Genomic DNA, 23,888 nt, shown 5'->3' on the forward strand with positions numbered 1-23,888 from the left:
TCTCCTCGTTTTTTTGAGACAGGGTCCCTCACTGAACCTGGAAGTTACTGGTTTGACTAGAATGTCTGCGCAGCAAGCCCCAGGGATCCTCCCGTCTCTGCTCCCCTGGACTGGGATTACAGATGTGTGCAGCCACACCTGACTCTTCTTACATGGGTTTTAGGAGACCAGACTCAGGTCCTCCTGATCATTCACAAGCACTTCACTCCTTGAGTACCCCAGCCATAGGCACAGTAACCCTGATGCCGCTGGCACCATCTCCCTGTCAAATCCCTCTGCTAAGAATACACCTGGAGGATCTGCCTGGACTGCGAAGATCAGCCCCTCGACAGGGTTGAGCACACTTCAGGAGCCACTGGTGTGTGCCAGGTACATTCTGAGAGCTGACTGAGTCGGCCCTGCTCTGGGGAGTGGTGACAAGACATTATGTAAGACCTCTCCTGCTGACATACCGTTAGAGACGCAGGGAGACTGTAAGCCAAAGACGAAGCTACTCTTCGTCCAGAATCCCGTCTTGCTTCTCATGCAGTGTGTGAGTAGCGAAGCACGTGGCTTGGATTATGGCATGTGAGCTGCCCGGCCCACCTACCTCTGACCCGATTTTTTATGCCCTTCTTCAGCGTGTTTTCTCCATTGTCACCACCTCCTTCTTCTGCGGCCACCAAAGCAAAGAACTCCTCCAGACTCTCTCCTTCCACCCTCGCCAGGCAGAAATTGCTGAACTTCAGTGTGCCAGGCCCTTCCAAGAGTATCTAGGAAGGTGGGAAATCGTCAGTGTCTTCATAGACAGGTTTGGAGGGAACCTCTCCTAACTGTGCCCAGGGCTAACTGCAGCCTTCTTGCCGTGTGATGGCTCAGAAATATGCTGACACACTATGCTTTGAAAAAGAAGCCAATGAACTATAGAAATGATCCTGAGAGTTGTGGTTTAAATAAAACTGGGAGCTGCTTCCTAAAAAACCAGCCAACATGACATCTTGGTAACAGCAGAATCAAAGTTGACACTGTCCTCTCTCGAATATCCATTCTCAGACACCGTGGAGCCACCAAGGAGCCTTGGGCTCTGAGAAAGATACGAACAGACAGGCTGCATTATGAGATAAAGAATAAAGGTAAAGGTGGCCGGCACTCTGTATCCTCAAACCCACAAAGTCAAACAACTGTGCATCAAGAAAATTGGGGGAAGATTTTCTGATGTGCACAAGTTATGTAAGGCAAACACAGCATCTGATGTATAGACCTAGAGCATTGCAGGATGTGGGTGTTTGACAGGGCTCAAGGCCAATCCCCACGAACACACAGAGTGAGAGGGAGTCTAAAGATCCACCTGCTGTGTGGGTCAAGAAAGGACATGTAGTGAGGGGTTTTAAACTGAGGGACCACAGCTAGTGCAGGCCTGTAGACTTGGCCCAGGTGACCTCCTACCCACTGCCTGACCCTAGGGGTATGGCAGCCCCTGGAATCCTGCTTCTCATGCTACAATAGGGAAGGAAGGGCCCCGCTTTTTCGGCTCTGTGGGCACTCATGGGAGTCTCACAGATAAAGGGCTGGGACTTACTCAAGTTGGCCAACGCCCTGTGTGATCAGAAGTTGGCTGTGGATTGTCGAACCAGCCCAGGAAACAGCATCATTTCCAGCCATATCATTGAAAATGCCGCTGGACAGTGATGGGCCTGGTGACCTTCTGGTGAGAGCAGTTTAAAGTTGGCCTTAACTCCTAGACACTAACGCTCACTAAAGGAGCCAGCCAACCTACCACAGTGGCCTCTGACTCCACCATCAGCGTCCCCTGGAGACCTGTTCAAACACAGACTGCCATCCAGCATGTCCTAACCCCACAGCTCCGAAGTTGTTCAAAACAGCAGCCACTGGTAACACACAGGCCAAGGGTGGGGCAGTGTCTCAATAAAACTTTATCAGCAGAAACAGAACGCTGCCCAACTCTCTCCAAACCCTGGTTTTCTAGAGCAGTTTACATTACAGACCCTCCTGCAAAGTTTTGCAATAACTCCATTAAATGTCCCACAGAGGGCTAAGCAAACTGTGGCCTTGGCCCAAAGCCCACATCCCCACTTGTTTTCACACAGCTGTGAACAAAGAGCTTTTTAAATGTTTCTTAAAAGTAAGTAAAAATTGTATGGTTTTTTTGGTGGTGAGAGGTTGTTTTAGGTTTTGTTTTCGGTTTGTTTGGGTTTTTTTTGTTTTGGTTTTTGCCCAGGCCTTTCTGAATCTCACTATGTATATCATACTAGCCTTGAACTTACAGCAATCCTGCTGCCTCAACCCTCAAGTGCTAGGATTGCAGGTATGAGCCATCATGCCCAGCTCTGAATGGTATTTCTTTTTTTGTTGTTGTTCTTGTTTTTTCGTTTTGTTTTATTTTATTTTTCAAGACAAGGTTTCTCTGTGTAGCCCTGGCTGAACTAGAACTCATTCTATAGACCAGGCTGGCCTCGAATTCACAGAGATCCACCTGCCTCTGCTTCCTGGGTGCTGGGATTAAAGGTGTGCACTGCTACTGCCCGGCAAGAAGAGAGGCAGTATTTCTTAATATGCGGAAATTCTGTAAAATTCAAATTTCAAAGTCTATAATGACACCCACACATTTGAATATTGTCCTAGCTGCTTCTGCACAATGACAGCTGAGTGGCTGCTGACCTGGTTTAGGTTTCTGAATATTCCAAGCAAAAGTTACCAAATGTTTCACAAGATCACCACTGAGTTTTCCTTTCAGTTTTGTTGTTTGGCTCCCACCCCTTCCTTTTTAGTTCCTTCTTCATATACAGACGGGACAAAGCAAAGCCACAAACCAAACACTTAGCTTCCACTTTGCTATATAAAGGACAAGAAAATTCAGGCCAGTGACGCGTGCAACCCCTAAGCATGTGGCTTATGCAACAGTGCAGGATGCCACTTGAACACACTGCAAATACCACAGAGAAGAAAGCTACACAGTGAGGTCGTGACTCAAGCAGGATCACACCAGCTTCCAGAGTCTGCCTGGGGCCAACCAGGCTCACTACGCTTGAATACAAACACAGAGGCATCTACTCATGGAAAACAAAACATTGTCTGTGCAGTCAGGAACAGTACACAGTCAAGAATGCTACTGTCAAACCAAAGGCATGGCCATAACTGAGTACTGGGTTTAAGTGCTAGGAGAATACTGTATGGGGCTCATCACTCACAGCACACAAAGCAAGTGAAAAATCAGAGACCTCTGCAGCGAAGAACTCTGTCCCAAAAGCTACTTAAATAGGCAGCTATACACCTTATATAGGTGCTATAGGTTTCCTTTTATTTTATTGAGAAGGCCCTTGGAATTGAGACATGAGGCATGAGGAAGTCAGAACTCAGGAATTACCTTCCCAGGAGTAAGGTCACAAAAGATGATGCCAAGCCTGTGCAGATGGTGCAGCCCTGTGACCAAATCCACCCCAAACTCTCTCACGACATCTTCTGGGAGGTTCTCGTCCTGAGCAATCACAGTTTCTAAAGAACCACCTAAGGGAAATGAGCTTAGATCAGCCACATCCACATCCATCATGGCTCCCCCAGCCAGCACTGTGTCTGGCTCAGCCTCTCCTGCTCCTACCTGTGCACAGCTCCACCACCATCCAGAGATGATTGCTGGTCTCGTACCATTCATGGAACGTCACGATGTTCTTGTGTTTGATTTCGTGGGTGAGACGGACCTACAAAACACACAGTGCTCACTCGGCATCTCACTGCAACTGGAAAGGCAGACAAACTGTGGGGTTTATCTACTGTGGGAGACCATTCTCGGGTTCCTCGTGGCTTTACCCAGCAGGTCCGCATAGAGGATGATTAGGACCACGGGCCTGAGTGCAGGTGTCTGAGATGGTCTGCACTTGGCTGTGCTGGGGGAGGAGGTCTTTTGCTCCACCCCTTGGTGTCTCTATAAAAACCCTGGGGCAGAGACAGTCCGGGCGGTTGGAATAGGTTCCAGGCCCTCTCGAGGCTATCCTTTATTTTCTATCTGTCTATCTCCGCAAGATTCTCCGCAATAAATCCTTCTATCTAATATTTCCTGCTGCTCGCACTCAAGAAAACTCTGGGGAACTGTGGGGGTGGTTGGGTAAATGCCCCACAATCTACAGCCATCAGAAGTGTTGGTTCCCAAGGGCGGCCTCTGGGAAAGGCAAGGGACCTTAAGGAACAAAACAAGCGTGCCAGCGCTAACTGCAAAGGACTATTTATGGTAAATGGGTGAAAGTAACATCAATACAGCCACTGCTGAGGGAGGAACCATGGTGTTCTGTGATTCTGCGATGGTGCTAAGTCCCAATACATCCAATGGAGGTTGAAAACATCATAATCTGAAGACAAATTTAGTGTTTTCCTCACCCACAGACCCAGCTCAGCCTCACCAGCCGTAAGCACACTCAGCCGTAGGCACAACATTTACTTTACAATAAACTATATCATAGCTCACACACACACCCAGGTGCTTTGTGGACATGGCGGAATAAGAAAAGAAACAAAGTCTAAAATGTGCCCTGGGATTCCCCTCCTATCCATGACTACATGGCAGACAGAGCTGTGGATCTCACCTCTGCCTGGCCACACAGGACAGACTACCCCAGATCCAGCTGCCTCAGCCACCTGCTCTCCCCACCCATCTACACAGTCTGTCCCTCCTGTGCTGTCTATGAGTCCCTGCCAAAGGCTGCTGGGGGCTGACCTGACATCTGTTTCACCTGTGTTCATAGAAGAGCAGCCTTGGAAGGCCCAAGGCAAGCTCATGCCTATCTGGAAAACATTTCCTGACCTCCTGCAGACAGCAGCAATATGTTACTAAAAGTCACTGGCCCAGCCGGGCTGTGATGGCACATGCCTTTAATCCCAACACTCAGGAGGCAGAGACAGATGGATCACTGTGAAATTCAAGGCCAGCCTGGTCTACAGAGCAAGTTCCAGGACAGCCAGGGCTGTTACACAGAGAAGCCCTGTCTGGGGGGGGATGGGGGGTGGGAGGGTGTCACTGGCTGAGATTTTCCAAGAAACTTCCAAAGGGGTTTATTCAAGATGCCAATCCTGAGCAGACCTCCTCCTCCTCCTCCATTCCCAGCAAACTGCTAGGGCATGTGAGGCTGAAGAGAACTCAGGACTGGAGTGCAGAGCCAGGCAATGAGGGCAAGCTGATGGTGGCAGATACACGGGCTGGACCTCCCTTACACGGAAGAAAACAAACACTTGGTGCTGAGGGCTGTGGGAGTATACAGCAGGTGACAACTGGTGTTTGACAAGTAGACCCACCAGATGTGTAACTCCCTGATGGGGAGTCCCACCTGGCGAGGCTGTGGGGTCACTGGCTGTGGAAACCAGTTGTTCCTGGCTGTAACTTTCTCAGGTGCCACCATTATTACACCTCCCTGTAAGAACAGCTGTGGGTGCTTTCCACGGCCCTCTGTTAGTGTATTTTACACCTCTGGGCACTCAGTTAGCTGTGGATTTCTGTTTAAGCTGTATAATTCTGATGAACAGAAATATTGCCTGAATATTCTTCTTTACTGACACAGGAAAGTATTCTCAGTCTCAAAGACAGCCTTTTACATATTTTGCAAAAATCTTAGAACAAGTCCAATATAAACTAGCTGCCCCTACAGAATAGATACAAAGACTAGGATGGAAACTTGAAATCACATGGCCTGAGGCAAAGTTATCAATGACTGTGAGAGACCAGCTCCCACGATCCGCGCAGGGTAATGAAAGGAATGCCTCAGAGTAGCGAGGGGTAGGAAACTTTCTTATCTGAGGGTAATTAGGAACAAATTTTCGAGTTGTTTATTGCTAAATCAAGGCCAGGCTGTTTACATCAAGACCTAGTCCTTGCGGTAGGCCCCTTTTCTGCAGGTAACCTGACCACTCAAGGTTCCACCAACTGTTTCCTGGCTGTGTGGAGCTATGTGAGAGCTTGTGGCTGCATTCCTGCTGAGCTACTCCTGGCCTGGCTCCAGAGAGTAGCACCTAGCCCTAATCCATCTTTTGTTTAACTGACACCTTTTGTTTGTCTTCTGTGAATCTTGTCGCAGAGTCTCCCCAGGATACAAAGGCCTATGCAAAACTTGGTTCAGGAAACCCACAAACCATGGTACCGGAGAAATCGAGGAATTTGCACTTGGCATTGTATCTTTGGGAGCTCCTTTTAGGTGGTTTTGAGCATTTGGAAATTAACTGGCTAAACCGGAATAGAGAGAAATAAAAATGCCTGGGGCAAAGGGAAAGGGGTCAGTCCCGAGAGTCCAGAGAGGCTGGATCCCCCGTAGCCTAGAAGGCTAAATGTATTCTTAAGGTGCCTGTGATCTTCTTTCCAGGGATCCATGTAAACTCACACACCCGTGCTGTGACACTTCACTGCAAGAGCTGCTGCAGAATGTGGGGTGTGTGTGTGTGTGTGTGTGTGTGTGTGTGTGTGTGTGTGTGTGTGTGTGTGTGCTGGGTGAGAGATGAAGAAGTATGAGAGAAGTGTGAGAAAGTGAATGTGTGAAAGAATGAATGAATAAAGTGTGATAGACTAAAATTTGTTCCTAATTACCCTCAGATAAGAAAGTTTCTTACCCCTCGCTACTCTGAGGCATTCCTTTCATTACCCTGAGCACTTTGCCTCAGGCCATGTTATTTCAAGTTTCTATCCTAGCCTCAAATGCGCACCCAGACAACATCCTACACTCAGAAGAACGCAAGAGCAGTATCTACCTTCTCCTCACATCTTGAACACCCCAGCTCCAGGGTTTGTCTCCACTGAAGCCTGGCCTTGAAGGCCATTGGTCTGCCACCTCTCCACCCCCAAGTCCTCAGCCTTCACCTCATCAGCTGCACAGTACAGCTGAGTTCTCTGTTCACCCTGCATCTCTGACACTCCAGGCCCTGCCTGTCACAGTTGCCAGCTCTAAATTGCTGTCTCCACCTCCACTAGGAAGGTACTTCATGCCTCAGTTGTATCAAGGTGCACAGAGAATCTCCTCCCAGCAAATCAGTTAACAGACGCAGGGTGGAGCCTAGAATACCAGCTCCAAAGAACCCAGGGGCGGTAGTCATCAGAAGGAGGGGAGAAGCCAGTCAAAGTGTGGCTACCCTCTCCATTCTCCTCCTGCTGGGTGCTGTCTTCTGCTCTTCCCTGCTGGATCTCCATCCATTTCTTCATATGTTCTTCACGTTGTAATGGAGGAACCCAGACCCCTGCCACCTTTCCTCCCCTGACCCAACATGGATAAGTACAATGATGCTCAAATTTGCATCTCTGTTCCAAATGTGCTTCTAACTGGACTAAAACACCCACAGTCTTCCTTACAACCCACTGTAGACAACGGCTCCTTGAAATCAAATCAACCCTGTCCTTCTCTTAGGCGTTCTGCCCCTCTCGTGACTGGCATCTGGCCAAACGCCCAACATAACCGTTGCTTCTCTTCCAATTCTTATGTCCTGTTAATGTCCAAAACCAGCTCCACTCCACAAAGGGAGCCAGGCTCTCTGCACAACACTAAAACCCACAAGACTAATCTGTACTGTGAGAAGGGAGTGTCTTGCAGGCAGGGAAGAGAAAGGCCTGGAAGGCTGAAGGCAGGCTGCTAGAATAAAACTATCTGTGTTACCCGAGTGGACACCATCGAGCAAAACTAACCTACATGGACAAAACTCAGAGCAGTGAGGTGTGAGCAGCCCGCCCTGCCACCATGGGCACAGAACCAGGAGCTGTGAGAGTAATCTGTGCTTTACTCAGACAGTCAGCAATATGGGAGGCCACAGCAGGCATTCCCAAGCTTTTTCTTGTCCTTCTGGTCAGGTGGTCTCATCCTCTGTCATCATCCCCCACCCCGTGTGCGTAGCAAAAGACAAACAGTACAGCCAGCAGGTCTGCATTCCTCCTCAGCCTCCATTTTGGACGGTGTCCAGCTTTATAGTTAACTCAGAACAACCTGTTGGCAGCATGAGCAGATTCCTTCCCACAGAATGAAGTGTAAATGTGCTCCTCTAGGGCTGGAGAGATGGCTCAGAGGTTAAGAGCACTGCTTGCTCTTCCAAAGGTCCTGAGTTCAATTCCCAGCAACCACATGGTGGCTCACAACCATCTGTAATGAGATCTGGCGCCCTCTTCTGGCCTGCAGGGATATGTGCAGACAGAACACTGTATACATAATAAATAAATCTTAAAAAAAAATGTGCTCCTCTAATGTGGAATACACACTGGGCCAGCAAAATGGCTCAGTGGGCGAAGGTGTTTACCACCAAGCCTGATGATAGGAGTTCAATCTCGGGACCCACAACCCAAAAGCTGGTCTCTGACCTCTGCAAGAATGTTATACGTGCACAGAGGCTGCATGCTGGAGCATGTGTATGGAGGTCAGAGGACAACTTTTAGGAGCTGGGCACTTCTTTCCACCATGCTGGTCCCAGGGATGGAGCTCAGGTGCATCAAGCTTGGCGGCAGGAGCTTCTCCACTAGCCATCTCGTCAACCCTTACACACCAACTCTTAACATAAATGTCTATCATAGATCCCTTTGCACCAGAACCAAAAGAGCTGGCAACTACCTGGACAAGCTCATTACTCGTTATCAAGACTGACAGCACCGGACAGAGAGATGGGGCCCTCATTCCAGGGTGAGAACACTGAATTTGGACACAGCATACCTAATAGCTTCTGTTATCTATCTATCTATCTATCTATCTATCTATCTATCTATCTATCTACCTACCTACCTACCTACCTATCTATCTACCTACTTATCTATCTATCTACTTGAGTGCTAGGGACAGAATCTAGGGCCTTTCACATGGTAGAGAAGCATTCTACACCATCCCTTGTTTCTCTGAGACTACGTAGCCCAGGCTGGCTTTGAACTCTGTCCTCCTCTGCCTCCAGACAATAGAGATTGCATGCTCGCATCACCTGGCATTCTGCTGCCGCCAGGTAGGTGGAGACAACCAGGACTTACCCAGTTGGTCATTTCAGGCCGTTTGCACTTTTCAGTACAAAGAATGGCCACAAAATTGATGGTGCCCTTCCGACGCCCCTTATACACGATGGTCTTGTTTCCTCTGCCAATCTCCTCATACAGGATAAAGTTTTCCATATCTGGGTCGATTTCTCATATGTGGAAAAACAGCATCTCTAGCTCCTGGAAGGTGAACAGAAATGACAGTGACAAATGCAAGCTAGCTGCACCAGAGTTGGCCTAGGAACGTGGAAACGTTGTCACCAAGTCGATGCCACCACCAGTGCTGGAGGAGAGTGGCTGTGATTTGGGTTGTTTGTGTGTTTGCTTGTTTTGTTTCTAAAAAAGGAAAAAGAAAAGGAACTGAGATGCATTTATTATTTTGTGTGTGGGTGTTCTGCCTGCACTTATGTCTGGGCATCTCATGCATGCCTGGTGCCAACGAGGTCCATGGAGGGCAGCAGATCCCCTGTGACTGGAGTTACATTTTGTTGTGAGCCACTGTGTGGGTGCTGGGAATCAAACCTGGGTCCTCTGGAAGAGCAGCAGTGCTCCTGACCGCTGAGCCATGTCTCTAGTCTCTCTCCCACCCTTTTATAATTTCTGAGACAGGGTCTCACTATGTAGCCCCACGTCTTAGGGTTACTATTGCTACGATGAAACACCATTGTTGCAGAATATTTGTTTACCTATGTAAAAATGTGCTGCATTTGTTTATGCTGAAGAATATTTTTTAAAAACAATTTATTCATCTTTATTTTATGTGCATTGGTGTATGCATGTATGTCTGTGTGAGGGTGTCAGATCTTAGAGTTTCAGATAGTTGTTAGCTGCCATGTGGGTGCTGGGAATTGAACTTGGGTCCTTTGGTAGAGCAGTTGGTGCTCTTAACCACTGAGCCATCACTTCAGCCCGAAAAATATTTGTTTAACTATGCAAAGATGTGTTGCATTTGCTTAACTATGTAAAAATGTGTCGCTGTTTTACCCTGCCTGCCTAAGGCACCTGATTGGTCTAATAGAAAGCTGAACAGCCAAAAGCAAGGGAGGAGGTGTAGGCAGGTCTTCTGGGTAGGGAGAGTAAGTAGGAATAGGAATTTAGGCGGGGGGAAGAAAGAAAAAGAAACACCAGGGGCCAGCCAGACATGGAGGAAGAGGGAAAGGAGGACATACAGAATGAAAGAAAGGTAAAAAGCCCCAAGGCAAATCATAGGTGAATAGGAACAGGTCAAATTAGGTTAAAAGAGCTAGTGGGACAAGCCTAAGCTAAGGCTGAGCATTCATAATTAATGGTAAGTCTCCATGTCTTTATTAGCAGCCCAAAGAAAAAATGCAGACTACCATGACCAAAGCAAATTGTGGAGGAATGGGTTTGTCTACACTTCCACATCACTGTTCATCATTGAAGGAAGTCAGGACAGGAACTTATGCACAGTAGGAACCTGGAGGCAGGAGCTGAGGCAGAGGCCAGGGAGGGGTGGCTTCCTACCCATGGCTTGTTCACCAACCCAAGGATAGCCCCACCCACAATGGGCTGGGCCCTCTCCCCATTAATCACTAAGAAAATGCCCTGCAGCCTGCAGCCTGATCTTATGGAGGCATTTTCTCAATTGAGGTTCTGTTGTTGTTTGTTTTTTATTCATTTTTGGGGGGCCCGTCACCCAGCTCCCAAATAAATAACACACAGAGGCTTATTATTACTTACGAATGCCTTGCCTTAGCTTGGCTTAGTTTCTAGCCAGCTTTCTTTATCTTAAATTATCCCGTCTATCTGTTGCCTCTGGGCTTTTTCCATTCTCTTACTTCTGTAAATCTTACTCTTACTCCGAGACTTGCTGTGCAGCTGGGTGGCTGGTCCCTGGAGTTCTCCTTCTCTGGTCTCTGCTTCTCCTCCCAGATTTCTCCCATATTCTCTGCCTGCCAGCCCCACCTACCCTTTCTCCTGCCTTGCTATTGGCCAGTTCTTTATTTGACCATCAGGTGTTTTACACAGGCACAGTAACACAGCTTCACTGAGTTAAACAAATGCAATATAAACAAAATTTCTTCTCCCATGACTCTAGCTTGTGTTAATTTGACATAAAACTAGCCAGCACACATACAGATCTTTATTTTTCATCCTTTGCAAAGCAAACCCTAGAACAGATCAAAGACATAATCTGATCTGAAGCAGCAAGTGCTGGGAGAGCCAGGGGAGCATTCTGTGGCACAGGCAGAGGCAAAGACTTCTGGAAAGAAGTCAATGGCTCGGGATAGAACCAGGTGAACTAACAAATAGCATCAGCTTCCTCACAGCAAAGAAACCAGTCAGAGCAAAGGCCCCTTACTGAACAGCATGGTCTTTGCTATCAATATATCTCACAGAAGATTAACATCTGGAATCTACAAAAGGAACTCAATAAAAGCACAAAGAATATAAACCACCAGCGAACAAATGAAAAAATGAAAGGAACAGACAGTTCACAAAAGAAGAAAGACAGATGGCGGTAAATACATGAAAATGTTCACCACCATCAGCCCTCAGGGAAATGCAAATTCAAAGAACGCTGAGTTTCATCCCAGTCTGAACAGCTGACATCAAGGGAGCACGAGTGAGAACGCGTGCAGAGAGGGAGTCTGCAGCAGAGGATGTAACGTAAGAAGAGACATTCTGGCCAGGCGGTGGTGGCCCACACCTTTAACCAGCACTCAAGAGGTGGAGGCAGATGGATCTCTGCAATCCAGGCCAGCCTGGTCTACAGAATGAGTTCCAGGACAGCCAGGGCTACACAGAGAAATCCTGTCTCAAAAAAACAAATAGAAGAAGAAGCAGAAGGGGAGGAGGCGGAAAAAGAGAGAGAAGGGAGAAATGAAGGAGGGGGAGAGGAGGAGGAAAAAAGGAGAAACAAAGAAGTTAGTAAGTTAGTTGGTAAGTTAGTTGGTTGGTTGGTTAGTTAGTTCTGGTATATGAAGTGCACTTAGAGCTGGGCAGAGAGTCACAGATAGGCAGACATGGGTCAGGCTCTTGTTTTTCACAGTAAACCAGTGTGGGCCATAGGACATCAATATGAAGGATTCTCAAAAAACAGACAGACACACATACAGCCATTTTACTCCTACGTGAACATATGCACATGTACATGCATGCACACTCACACAAAGGAAGCTCAGGCAGCACACACAGGGTACCCTGCATCTTCATTTACCACAGCCCTGCCCTCAATAACCAAAATGCAGAATCAACCTAGACGCCCCTGCACAGATGAATAGATGAAGAAAATGTGTTCTACACAAACAACAGAGTGCCACTCAGCTGTCAGGAAGAGTGAAATGACATCATTTTCAGGAAGATGAATAGGATTTGGAGTCACTGTGGTGCCTGTATGAGGTAAGGCAGAGCCAGGAAGACAAATGCTGCCTGTTTTCACTCTCAGGTGGAATCTAGATGTGAACATATACAATATGCAGTATAGTACGTAACCTAGATTTAAACATATACTACATACAGGGCATGGGAGTAGACGGGGACTGTAAGGAAGAAAAAGCCTAAGGATGGAGAGCTCGGAACAAAGGGTAGTGAGAGGCAGGGAAGACATGATACCGCTGTGTTTTCTCTCATACGCAGAATCCAGATGTAAACGTAAATGCTGTGAAGGTACAAGGGGACCACGTGAGGAAGAGGAAGAGGATAAGCAGGAGGGACAACAGAAGCAGGAGAGGGCAGCGAGGGGCAAATATAAACAAAACACACGGGTATATGTACAGAAAAATGTCATAATGAAGCCCATCATAATCTACTACAGCTTAAAATATAACTTTTTTAAAAGAAGAACACAGGGGGCTGAGAGGACGGCTCAGCTGGTAAGTGCTTACCCTGCAAGCTTGAGGACTTCAAATCCTCAACACACACACAGAACCCAGAGTGAATGTCCGTGCCAGCAATCTCAGCTTTGCAGGGCAGAGACAGGAGGAGCCCGAGAGCTTCCTGGCAGGCTAGTCTAGTCTCAACAGCCAGCTCCTGGTTAGGGAGAGACCTTGTCTCAAGGCAAAATGACAGACAGTGACAGAAGACACCTGACACCCTGCTCTGCCTGCACACACAGGCACATGCACCAGTACACTCACATGCATGCCACACACGTGCGCATGCGAGTACACACACACACACACACACACACACACACACACACACACACACACACGAGTAGCCATGTCAAAACCGTATCAATGGATTGGAGAGATGGCTCAGCTGTTAAGAGTAACTGCTCTTGCAGAGGACCTGGGTTCTGTTTCCCAACACCCACATTAGGTGGCTCACAACTACCTGTAACTCGAGATCCAAGGAATCCAACACCATTTTCTGGCTTCCAAAAACACTCAACATATACATGTGCACACGCACGTAAGTAAATAAGTATAAATAAACAAAATAAACCTGATTTTTTTTTTAATTAGGACTTTAAACAGGTTACTACAAGCCTCTGAGTTTGGAGCTCTTTAAACTCGCTCTGCAGGCAGGCCCAACCAACCCCTCCCGCGGATTGAGAGCTCAGCCGGTGCCCCTCCTCACACCACTTGAGACTGATCCTGCAGGCTGGAATTCCCTTTCTCCCATCATCGGAAAAGGCATTTTCCGACGCAACCAGCTTCAACCAGCAAGGAAATGTACATCGACCAGGCTCGGGTTCGTGGCCAGCATAACCAACGTGGGCCATGGACATCAGGCTGGGAGCTCAAGATCACCACCACCAGAGTACCCCGTGGACATCAACCAAGCTGAAGTCTCACGACCATCACAACCAGCTTGGATCGCCGGCATCAGCCAAGAGGAAGCTGAGATCCCCGGTCATGAAGATGCACACTCGGTTGAAGGAGGTGGCGACCGAACGTCCCATCTCAGGACCCTACTCCCCCACCCCTGTCCTGGAGAAAGTGGCCAAGAGTGTGACGAGGATGAGGTGGATCAAGGGTAAGATGGAGCCTCAGCTACCCACCCACCTGTGCGATGGTGGGGACCCGCGTCCCACGCCCTCTGCCTCGCCACGGCGCGGCAGCAGCCTGGACAGGGGGAACAGAGGAACCCAGCGACCTGACCAGCTTTCCCTGGACGCGTGGATACGGCCTCTGCGTCACCATGGCAACCCCCGAGACGCGGGAAAAAGTGCGGGGCCTTGATTGGCTGATCGCTAACTACGCAAAACCCGGAAATGAGCGGCTTTACGTGCCCATCCAGCTACACTGAGGACCTCACGTTGCTTATGGAATGATCTCGCTGGTCTGAGAGGAGATTGGCAGCTGTAAAAAGACGAGACTCGTGAGCAGTTCCCAGGTCTGAGCGCCGAGCATCCCTCGGTGTTTGGATACTGCCAATCCCATCTCCATGACAACACGCAGAAGACCGGAAGAGAACCGGATACTGAGTGGCTCGGAGCTTCCGGTCCTATGGGCGGGGCCGGAAGTGAGAATCCTCGGGCACACCTTCCCCCAACCCTAAGGCCGGCGCATCCTTTCTAGAAAGATCCCAGGGCTAAGCTGGAAGGAAATGCGAGGCCCACAGAGCACCACGGCGGGCCCCGCTCGGCGTTTGCACGCCCTCCCGTCTCCATGCCATCACGCAGGACGCCGGCAGGGACGCAGAGCGCTGATTGGCTGAGCTTACTCATTGGCCGGAGATTGGCATACGTATAGCCGGTCCCCTCCACGCATGCTTGTGGTATCCCCAGGAGCACGGTTCCCTCAGCTTCTTCGGGAAACTTCTCAGCCTGGAGCCCACTGGTCGCTGGAGGCTCTGCGGACCCAGGATACGACGGATCGGACTCCCAAGTCAGGGCGCGCAATGGTGACTCAGATCCCACCCGAGTCCGCAGATCTGGGTGGGACTTTCTTTTCTGCCTGATTCCAGTGCATCACGTGTTTATTTTGCTGCGTTTCCTCCTTAAACAGGATTTCACTGTGTAGCCCAGGCTGGCCTTCAACTGGAGTCCTCCTTCAACCTCCCCAGAGTTAATAATAACCTGGAGGCGCCACCACACCTCAAACTTCCGTTCCGACGTGAGAGCAACTTCAATGGAAGTAACAAGGCCCATTCCAGTTGATCCAGAATTCTACTTCCAGGTTGGGGGTGGAGGGGAGATGGGATCGATGTCTACACCTTCCTCCCAAATTTCTAAGGATAAACCAAAGTATAATTCCAGTTCAGCCCATTCTAGGGGACGAATGAGTTTGTTGAGCTTATTTACAGAGCCCAGATGAGGGGTTACAGACAGGAGCATAGGCAAAGCAGTCTCACTGCGTGGAAGACGGCTTCCCAGTGGCCACACAGGTGGAGCGCCTCTCCCTCATCTTTGACCCCTGTATCTCTAGGTCCTCTCCAATACACCCTGCCCCACTTGTAATTAGGCCAAAAATGCATGTAAGTGGGTGGGAGGAGGGTCTGGAAGCTCAGGTGAAGGTGCAGTGACCCGGACGTCCCCTCCTATGAAGGAATGTCAGTAGTCACTTGACCTGCCGTGATAATGGTTGGCAAGCAGACATACCTGGGCTTACGAAGGTGGCAGTTGTCTGGCTTGCAAGATGGTTGTGTGTGTGAGAGGGTGCATGGAGGGCAGAGGTCAGCCCTAGGTGTTATTCCTCAGGAACCGTCCACCGTGGTTTTATGTTTGAGACAGAGTCTCTCACTGGCACCTGGGGCTGGCTGGCCCTCAAGCCTTAGGGATCCACCTGAAAGGCTAAAAAAAAAGGTCTTGAGGGCCCTGCCAAGGTGTGCCATTAAGCACACACGCCATTTGCAACCGAGTTAGTGCAAGAGGTTTATTGGGGGAGAGGGAGAGTAAAAGAGCAAAGGGCCATGTCGGAGTGGGGACATGAGAGGCAGACAGACAGACAGACAGACAAGAGAAGCAAGAGAGGTAAGAGAGCGAGCTGGCCCGGTGGGCACATTTAAGGGGTGCGCACGTCCCATAACTGACGATGGGAAGGCACCTGGCAACAGGTGACGATGTGACTGCCGACTACAGACGCAGGCTGCTGTAGCATCGAGAATAAACCACCTTCCCACCTCCACAGCCCTGGAAGTACAAGCACGCTCCATCACACTTAGCTGTTTATGTGGTTGCTAGAGATTGAACTCAGATCCTCGTGTGTGTGTGTGTGTGTGTGTGTGTGTGTGTGTGTGTGTGTGTGTGTGACAAGCGCTTTACCAACTGAGCTATTTCACCAGTCCCAAAAGGAACATTTCTTACACATCAGACTTGACAAGCATTTCTGTTTCTGTTTTTTGTTTTTGCATCTAAGGATAAATATCTTTGTGATAGGTGACATCAAAGTTTTACTACATTTCTGTGTTGAGGAGTAGAATACCAAGGGTTCCACAGACTCCTGTTGAAGGCTTTCTCTCCAGCCGGTGTTGCTGTTTTGAGAAGTAGTGAAAATGTTAAGTGGGGCCTGGTTGGAGGAAGTGGGTCTTTGGAGGCACGCCTTTGAGATGTCCTGTGCTGTGTGTCTTCCTCTCAGACTCCCTCTCTGAGCTTTCTGGCCACCATGAGGTAAACAGCCCTGCACCACCAGCCCCTCCTGCCATGTTCTGCCTGGCTGGGAGCCAGGAGCAAACTGTGCATTATGATGAACTCCTTTTAAATTATTTCTCTCATGAATCTGTCACAGTGGCAATTAAAACTAACACCTTGTTTTTAAAATTCTTTTCAAGCTTAGGCATTTCCCCTTAAAGAGATTTTTTTTCTTGTTTCCACTTAAATTACTTAATCCACCTGGAACTTAGTTTGGCAAACATAGGAAATTAGAATATAACTTTATTACTCCTAAGAATAATTAGGCAATTAAGCTAGCAGTAAGATTGTCCCTCTCTTTGGGAATTTTTGATATCTCCCTCATTATAGCTCTAAATTTTAATGTATGCATTGAAGTCTATTTCCAGGCTATTACTTTTTCTCCATTGAGCTATTTTTGTATTGTAGGAGAAAGTTCTTAATTTGTTTTAAATATTTATAATAAAAAAGGAAGAAAAATTATCTGCAATGGTACCTTATATTTGGGAGGCTAAGAGTGAAATATCGATTGAGCCCATGAAGTTAAGGAGCCAGCCAAAGCAGCATAAGACCTTATCTCAAATTATTTAAATTATCTGCAGAGAAAGAGGGGCCTGGGATGACCAGACATGAAGGGGAAGGAAATGGCTAAGAGTCTAAGCTGAGTCATTGCAGTGCTAAGCTGTGCTAACAGCCAGGCTGAGGGTAGAGCAGAGCCTGTTGTGAAACAGCAGTGACCAGCAACCTTTGCCTCTGAGAGCATCACGTTTTGGGGAGAGACAGAGTCTGGTATGGAGACTATGGGGGTCATTTTATTCAAACCACCATATCATGTAGATGTTGAGTGAATGTCCCAGCCTGCCTGTAATTCCAGTCTTGAAATGTAGACAGGGGATTCCCAGAGCAAGCTGGCTACCATGACTAACCATATCCAAGAGTTACAGGTTTGACTGAGAGACCTTACCTCGATAAATAAGGTGGAAGAGCTACAGAAAATGGTTCCCCACATCAGCCTTGGGATTTCATATACATGTGCACACACATGCATGCTCACCTGCACATACCTGAGTACCCACACACAAAGGAAATATGCACAAAAACTGCACTTGAAAATGGAAAGAAAACCCACATATATGAAAAAAAAGAAACAAATATTAAAATCTAGCCTTTCTGAAGTAAGACCACACTGAGGCTATCTACAGCCCCATCTTTGTGCAACAGTGTGTCAGTTCTCACTTACCTATCCCCCCATGACAGCACCTGCTATCAGCCCTTACCCATCCCTGCCTTTCCCTCAATCCTCCAGCCTCTGTCAATATAGTCTCCTGTCGACTTCTGTCAAGATAAACTTCTTCAGATTCCACATACAGGTAAAATCATGCAGCCTTGGAATACAAGGATACTGACCAACTTATCATCACACAAGATGTCCACTGGACCTGGGGCCACTGAAGTGCTGCCAGGGAAGTGCTCCTATGGTTTGATGCATCTGCTCTTCTGGTGACTCCTTTTGAGGAGCAGTTCTTGTCAGAGGCTGTGGTAGACACTATTAGCTATGAGACATGAGCTGTCAATCATCAAGTGTATTGTATCATCCGCTAGCCATAAAGACGTGTGTGCACAGTGCCACCATGCCATCTCTCCTAGCGGTCTTGAAGGCACTAATAAGTGGCCTAGACAGGCTGTTCACCTTTGGTATTCCTTCCCTCTGTGCATGTCCATCCTTTTCTGCCCTGCAGCTTTTCTCCATGGGACTCATTCTCTTTCATCAGTTGGCTGGCAAGCATTCATGGATAAATTACTGTTTGCCCTGCATGATGGTTTGTTGAAGGCAATCAGGAGTGCTGGATTCTGAGAACAGGAGAAACAGAGAGATGGGGGTTGAAGACTAAAGAAAGAAAAACCTCTCCAGAGGGGGAATAGAAAGGAGGAAGGGAGAGAAGGAAGGAAGGAAAAGAAACCCTTAGGGCCATTACTTTTTCTTTTTTTTTTAACTATTTTATATGTATACATGTGTGTGCCTGCTTGTCTGGTAAGCACCCCTGTGTGTGCAGTCTCTGTGGAGCCATCAGAGGGCATTAGATCCCCTTGAGCTGGAGTTACCAGACAATTACGAGCCACCATGTGAGTGCTGGCACCAAAACTCAGGTCTTCTGCAAGAATGTTGGGAGCACCAAGGTCCTTGAAACCTAGGAGACCCCCACACAAGGGCAGCAAGTGCTCTTAATAACTGTGAGCCATCTCTCCCAGTCCCCAGAGGGACATTTTTTTTTTTCTCCAAGACAAGGTTTCTCTGTGTAACAGTCCTGGCTATCCTGGAACTCACTTTGTAGACTAGGCTGACCTCGAACTCGCAGAGATCCACCTGCCTCTGCCTCCCAAGTGCCTGGATTAAAGATATGCACCACCACTGCCTGGCTCAGAGGGACATTTTTGAAGAGCAAATCCACCCTGCTGGATGGAGAAAAGCCTGAAGTAAATGCAACAAGATTATCATGCAGAGACAATGGATTCAAGAAGGGGCAGCCACCACCCACACCTCACAGAGCCTTGTTCCCAGCCTTCTCCACCCTGGAGACCCCCAGGCTGCTGCTGGCTGCACCTTGGCCATCTGCTGCACAGACTCCTTCTCCTACACCTACACTCTCTCTCATATCCCAAATGTTTTCATTCTTGCTCATCATACCCTTCCTTCTTTCATTTTCCCACTCACAATTAACTGTCTTGTTCCTGTTTCTTTCATAAGTTTATTTATTTAAAAAATGGAGAGATGGCTCAGTGGTTAAGAGCACTGACTCCTCTTCCAGACGGGGAGAGAAGCCATGGTGGGTGTGGCCTAGTCTGTGAGGCAGAGGTTCCTCCTGCTCTAAGGCCACAGGCTTGCTGTGTTTGTTGAGACGGGTCACTGTGTATTATATTAATGCCCATTCTAGGCTGGGCTTGAACTCACTGTACAGCACAGATGGCCTCTAACTCACGGAAGTCTTCCTGTGTGAGCCTCTCAGCTGCTTGTATTACAGACAGCACCACTACACCCGGCATTTTTATTTGTTTGTTTGTTTGGTGGGGGAGAGGGGTTGCTCATGTGTTCATTAGTTTTTTTTCACGACACGGTCTAATGTATCCCAGGCTGGCTTCAGACTTGCTGTGTATGAAGTCTAGGCTGGTGTTTAACTTCCCATCCTCCTCTGAAGTTCAGGGACTGTAAGTATGCACTCTCATGCATGTTTTGTTTGGTGCTGGAATTGAACCCAGGGCTCTGTGCACGGTGGGCAGACACTCTACCAACTGAGCCACATCTCCGGCCCTTCGTTTTGTTTTGTGTTTCTTGTTTGTCTGTTTGTTTGTTTGTTTTGAAACAGAGCCTTACCCTGTAGCTCAGATGGGCCCGGAACTTACTGTATGACCAAGGCTCGCCTCAAAATTGTGGCAATCGGGCTGGAGAGATGGCTCAGTGGTTAAGAGCACCAACTGCTCTTCCAGACGTCCGGAGTTCAATTCCCAGGCTCACAACCACCTGTAATGAGATCTGGTGTCCTCTTCTGACCTGCAGGGACACATGCAGGCAGAATACTGTGTGCATAATAAATGAATAAATAAATCTTAAAAAAAAATTGTGGCAATCCTCCTGCCTCACATCCCAGGAGGCTGGGATTACGTTCTGAGCCATTGAGCCCTGGTAACTTGCTATATTGGGTGTTTTTCCTGCTAAATGCCATTTCCCAAAAATAAATGAGAAAATCTGATAAAAGTTACGTATTCTTAGCCAAATGCAAACTAACTACATAGCCTCGAAAAAGAGATTGGGAAATCAAAAGATAAAAACAACAACCAAAGAAGAAATGGAACCTTTGTGAACACTTGCCAGGTCCTCTGAGTCGTACACTGGTGATTCTTCTCACCCAGGTCCATAAAGGACTTACTACAGTCTAGAGACAATGCAATGTTTATGCATGAAACTGATGTATGGGGTTAGAGTTTGCTGGAAAATAACTGCACAGGGTTGGGAGTGAACTATCGAGACAGCCCACATCAAACGGACATTCTAAGCCTGTGATAGAAGTCTTGATTTTTTTTAATGCTTGAAATCTGTCTAGTATGCGTTAGGCAATGGAAACCCACACACTGCAAACCCAGCCAAAAAACGAAACAAAAACAAAAAACAACTTGTTAAATGTGGTAATGTTAATCTCAGGACACTGAAGGGTGAGCACGTTCCCAGACAGACAGTACTGGGTTTATCTCATTCACCACAGGAAGAGCTGGGAAGGTGTTAGGGAGTAATGGAGAGAAGGAATTCCTTTTGAAACATCCTTTCCGTGAGTTGGATCCTAACCCTCCTGTTCCCATGGACACCCTGAGATTCATGAAATTTCTTGTACTAAAACAGTTACTCAAAGCTCCACAGAACCTGGCTACTAAAAAGGAGGGTGGCTAGCCTCCCGCTAGCCACAAATCCACATTCTCACGGTTATTTCTCAGCCCTCTAGTTCTGCAATGTTGAGAGACCTATCCATTCCTATGACAGAAATGCCTCTGATTTATATGACTATATGTTATATTTTGCTTTCTGGTCAAGACCTATTTTTTTAAGTGTCTTGACTATTGTCTCATTTACAAGTTCTGCAAATTTACATCTGTAATTTGTCATCAAGTTTTTATTAACTTAATTTTTTGGATTATTTTAAATTTCTGTCTATGGCTATTTTGCCTGCATGTATGTCTGTGTGCCATGTGTAATGGTGTCCACAGAGGCCAGAAAGCTGTGAGCTGCTATGTGGGGGCTGTGAATTGAACACAGTGGGTCTTCTGCAAGGGCAGCCAGGTTGTCAACTGCTGAGCCAACTCTCCAGCTCTCTTACTCATTTTTTAATGATCCTGTGAAGTCACGGCCTTCATTCTGGCATTTCCACACACATTTGTCTTGAATATTTTCACTCCCTCTGGATTATAGGATGTACTACCATTGACTTAAAATTCCTTTGGCATCTGAGTGGAACTGCCTGAGACCCACTGCACCGGGGAGAAGCAGCACCAAGTCTTTCCATCTGGCTGACCTGGCTAGCATCCCATTACTGTCCTGAGTCTTAATCAGCTCTAATTAGCCATGACAGCCTCCTATCAGCTGAGCTGGGTGGACAGAGAGAGGCCCCGAGTGGCAGAGAAGACCTGAATGGCGCAGAGGCCCAGGGAAGGGTAGCAAGACCAATGGGAAGGATTTCTGGAAGATGTTGGTGTTTCCCAAAATTCTCAGTCTTACTGTGGAAAGGGAAGAGCAGAACACATGCTGAGGGTCACTGCTGCTTAGGAATGATGTCACTTAATTCTTTTCCTGTGTGTGTGTGTGTGTGTGTACGTGTGAGTGTGAGCGACTGAGTGTGTGTATGTGTGTGTGGCTTTACTGCATATGCTTTCCTAGTTTTTAGTTGTTATTTATTTTATTTTACATTTATTTATTTATTTATTTTTGGTTTTTCGAGACAGGGTTTCTCTGTGTAGTGTTGGTGCCTGTCCAGGATCTCGCTCTGTAGACCAGGCTGGTCTCGAACTCACAGAGATCCACCTAGCTCTGCCTCCCAAGTGCTGGGATTAAAGGTGTGTGCCACCTCGCCCAGCTTAGTTGTTATTTATTTTATGTGTATGGATATTTTTGCCTACATGTATGTCCATGCACAACATATGTGCCTGGTGCCCAAAGAGGCCAGAGGGGGTGTTAGATCCCTTGAAATTGGAGTCACAGATGGTTGTGAGCCACTATGTGGATTCTGGAAATAGAAAGAACCCAGGTCCTCTGCAAGGGCAGCCTGTGCTCCTATCCACAGAGCTGCCTCTCCAGCATCTTCTTTTATTGTATTTTTATCCTTCCCATGATTCCCATCTTTAAATACAATAGTCTTTTTGATACATCTGTGTAAACACCGTACATCTGGATTTCCATTTTCACCCACATTGAGAGTCTTATTCATTGATTGACTGGTTAACTGGTTGATTAAGATGGCGCCTCATGTAGGTCAGGCTGGCCTCGAGTTCACTATGTAGCCAAGGACGATCTAGAACCCTTGACCCACTGCCTACACCTCTCCATGGTGAGACTGCAGACATGGCCACCACAAGCACCCTGAACAATCTTAATTTCTCTCTCTCTCTCTCTCTCTCTCTCTCTCTCTCTCTCTGTGTGTGTGTGTGTGTGTGTGTGTGTGTGTGTGTGTGTGTGTGTACCCACATGTGAATGCAGTGCCTGTGGAGGCCCAAAGGGGACATCAGGTCCATTGAAGCTGGAGTTAAGGGCAGTTGTCAGCTGCCAGATGTGTAGCTCAGGCTGGCCTTGAACTCGTGACCCTTCTGCCTCAGCCTTCCAAGATGAAGCTGCTTAGATGGAAACCCACCCAAGCTTGACTCGGGGCTACGAAAAAGATCCATCTGTTAGCAGCCACCCAGAACACTTGGACAGACAGCCTGCCCTTGGCTGTTCTTGGCTTCATGCTCCTGTCATCAACAGTGTCCTCTTCTGTGAGGCAGATGTGCCTTGCTGTCTTACCACCTTCTGAGGCATGGACAGTCATCTCCACAGCTGTCAGGTCTTGTCCTTCCCTTTCTACTGTGGTGTCGTCAGGCCCTGGGTCAGGATGATTCGGGATAAAGTAAACCGTTCTCTAGTCACATTCCCCTAATGAAGTCCCCTCCATCACTGTACAGGGCTATCTGTGCAGGCTGCTGCTCATTGGCTGATACATTCCTGGATCTCAGAAAGAGAAATGGGAAGCTATCCATCTTGGGTCACTGCTTCCTTGGCTGAAAGTGAAACTCGGGAGGAAGACTTTCTCCTTGCTGGTGCTGAGCCCACAGGGGGTGGGGGGTGGGGAGGGCGCTGGAGTTTTGTTTTCTCTCCACATTCCTCAAAGCTCAAAGACAGCTGCTGGCCTCACAGCTGGCCCCGCCCCTCCTCACCTCCCTTGGGTGTGACATAATCACCTCTCAGAGGTTCCTTCATAGTCTCTGTTCTGAGGGTCTCAAGTATGGACTAGCACAAGGCTAAACACTGGCCAGTATGCTGCCTTGGAACACAGGCTTTCTCCCAAATCAGCCCCAGAGATATTCAGAGGAAAACGCTTTTTGGGTGGAGACAAGGTCTCAGATAGCCCTGTTGGCATCAAACTCGCCACGTAGTCAAGCATGTCTGAGTGCTTTGCCTGCAGACAGGTGTGTGCACATGCGTGCAGTGCCCACAGAGGCTAGAAGAGGGCATGGGATTCCCAGGACTGGAGTCACAGATGGCTGTGGGCGTGTGTGGGTCCAGGGAATAAACCTACGTCTTCTGAAAGAACAGCAAGTACTCTTAACCACCCAGCCATTTCTCCAGCTGTGGTGGTTTGAAAGGAAATTGCTCCCAAAGGAGAGGCACTATTA

The 23,888-nt window shown here is 47.9% G+C and overlaps 1 protein-coding gene across 9 annotated transcripts in view; it reads right to left on the reverse strand.

Annotated features, from left to right (window-relative positions):
- Positions 1-14,588, reverse strand: part of Ulk4 (unc-51 like kinase 4) — a 336,112-nt gene extending 321,524 nt beyond the window's left edge. For all 9 annotated transcript variants that reach the window (XR_008215107.1, XR_008215108.1, XM_052724642.1 and 6 more), the window contains exons 1-5: positions 13,936-14,588; positions 8,960-9,142; positions 3,596-3,695; positions 3,365-3,504; positions 590-752 (exon numbers count right to left, since the gene is read on the reverse strand). Coding sequence is in view for 7 of the 9 variants with exons in the window: in XM_052724642.1 (XP_052580602.1) it covers positions 590-752; positions 3,365-3,504; positions 3,596-3,695; positions 8,960-9,097 (541 nt within the window). In the remaining 2 variants the exon portion in view is untranslated. The remainder of the gene's footprint in view (positions 1-589; positions 753-3,364; positions 3,505-3,595; positions 3,696-8,959; positions 9,143-13,935) is intronic.
- Positions 14,589-23,888: the final 9,300 nt, after the last annotated feature.

The sequence above is a fragment of the Peromyscus californicus genome, unplaced genomic scaffold (genome assembly GCF_007827085.1).
Source record: "Peromyscus californicus insignis strain IS unplaced genomic scaffold, ASM782708v3 Scaffold_11__1_contigs__length_118956290, whole genome shotgun sequence".
Classification (NCBI taxonomy): Eukaryota; Metazoa; Chordata; class Mammalia; order Rodentia; family Cricetidae; genus Peromyscus; species Peromyscus californicus.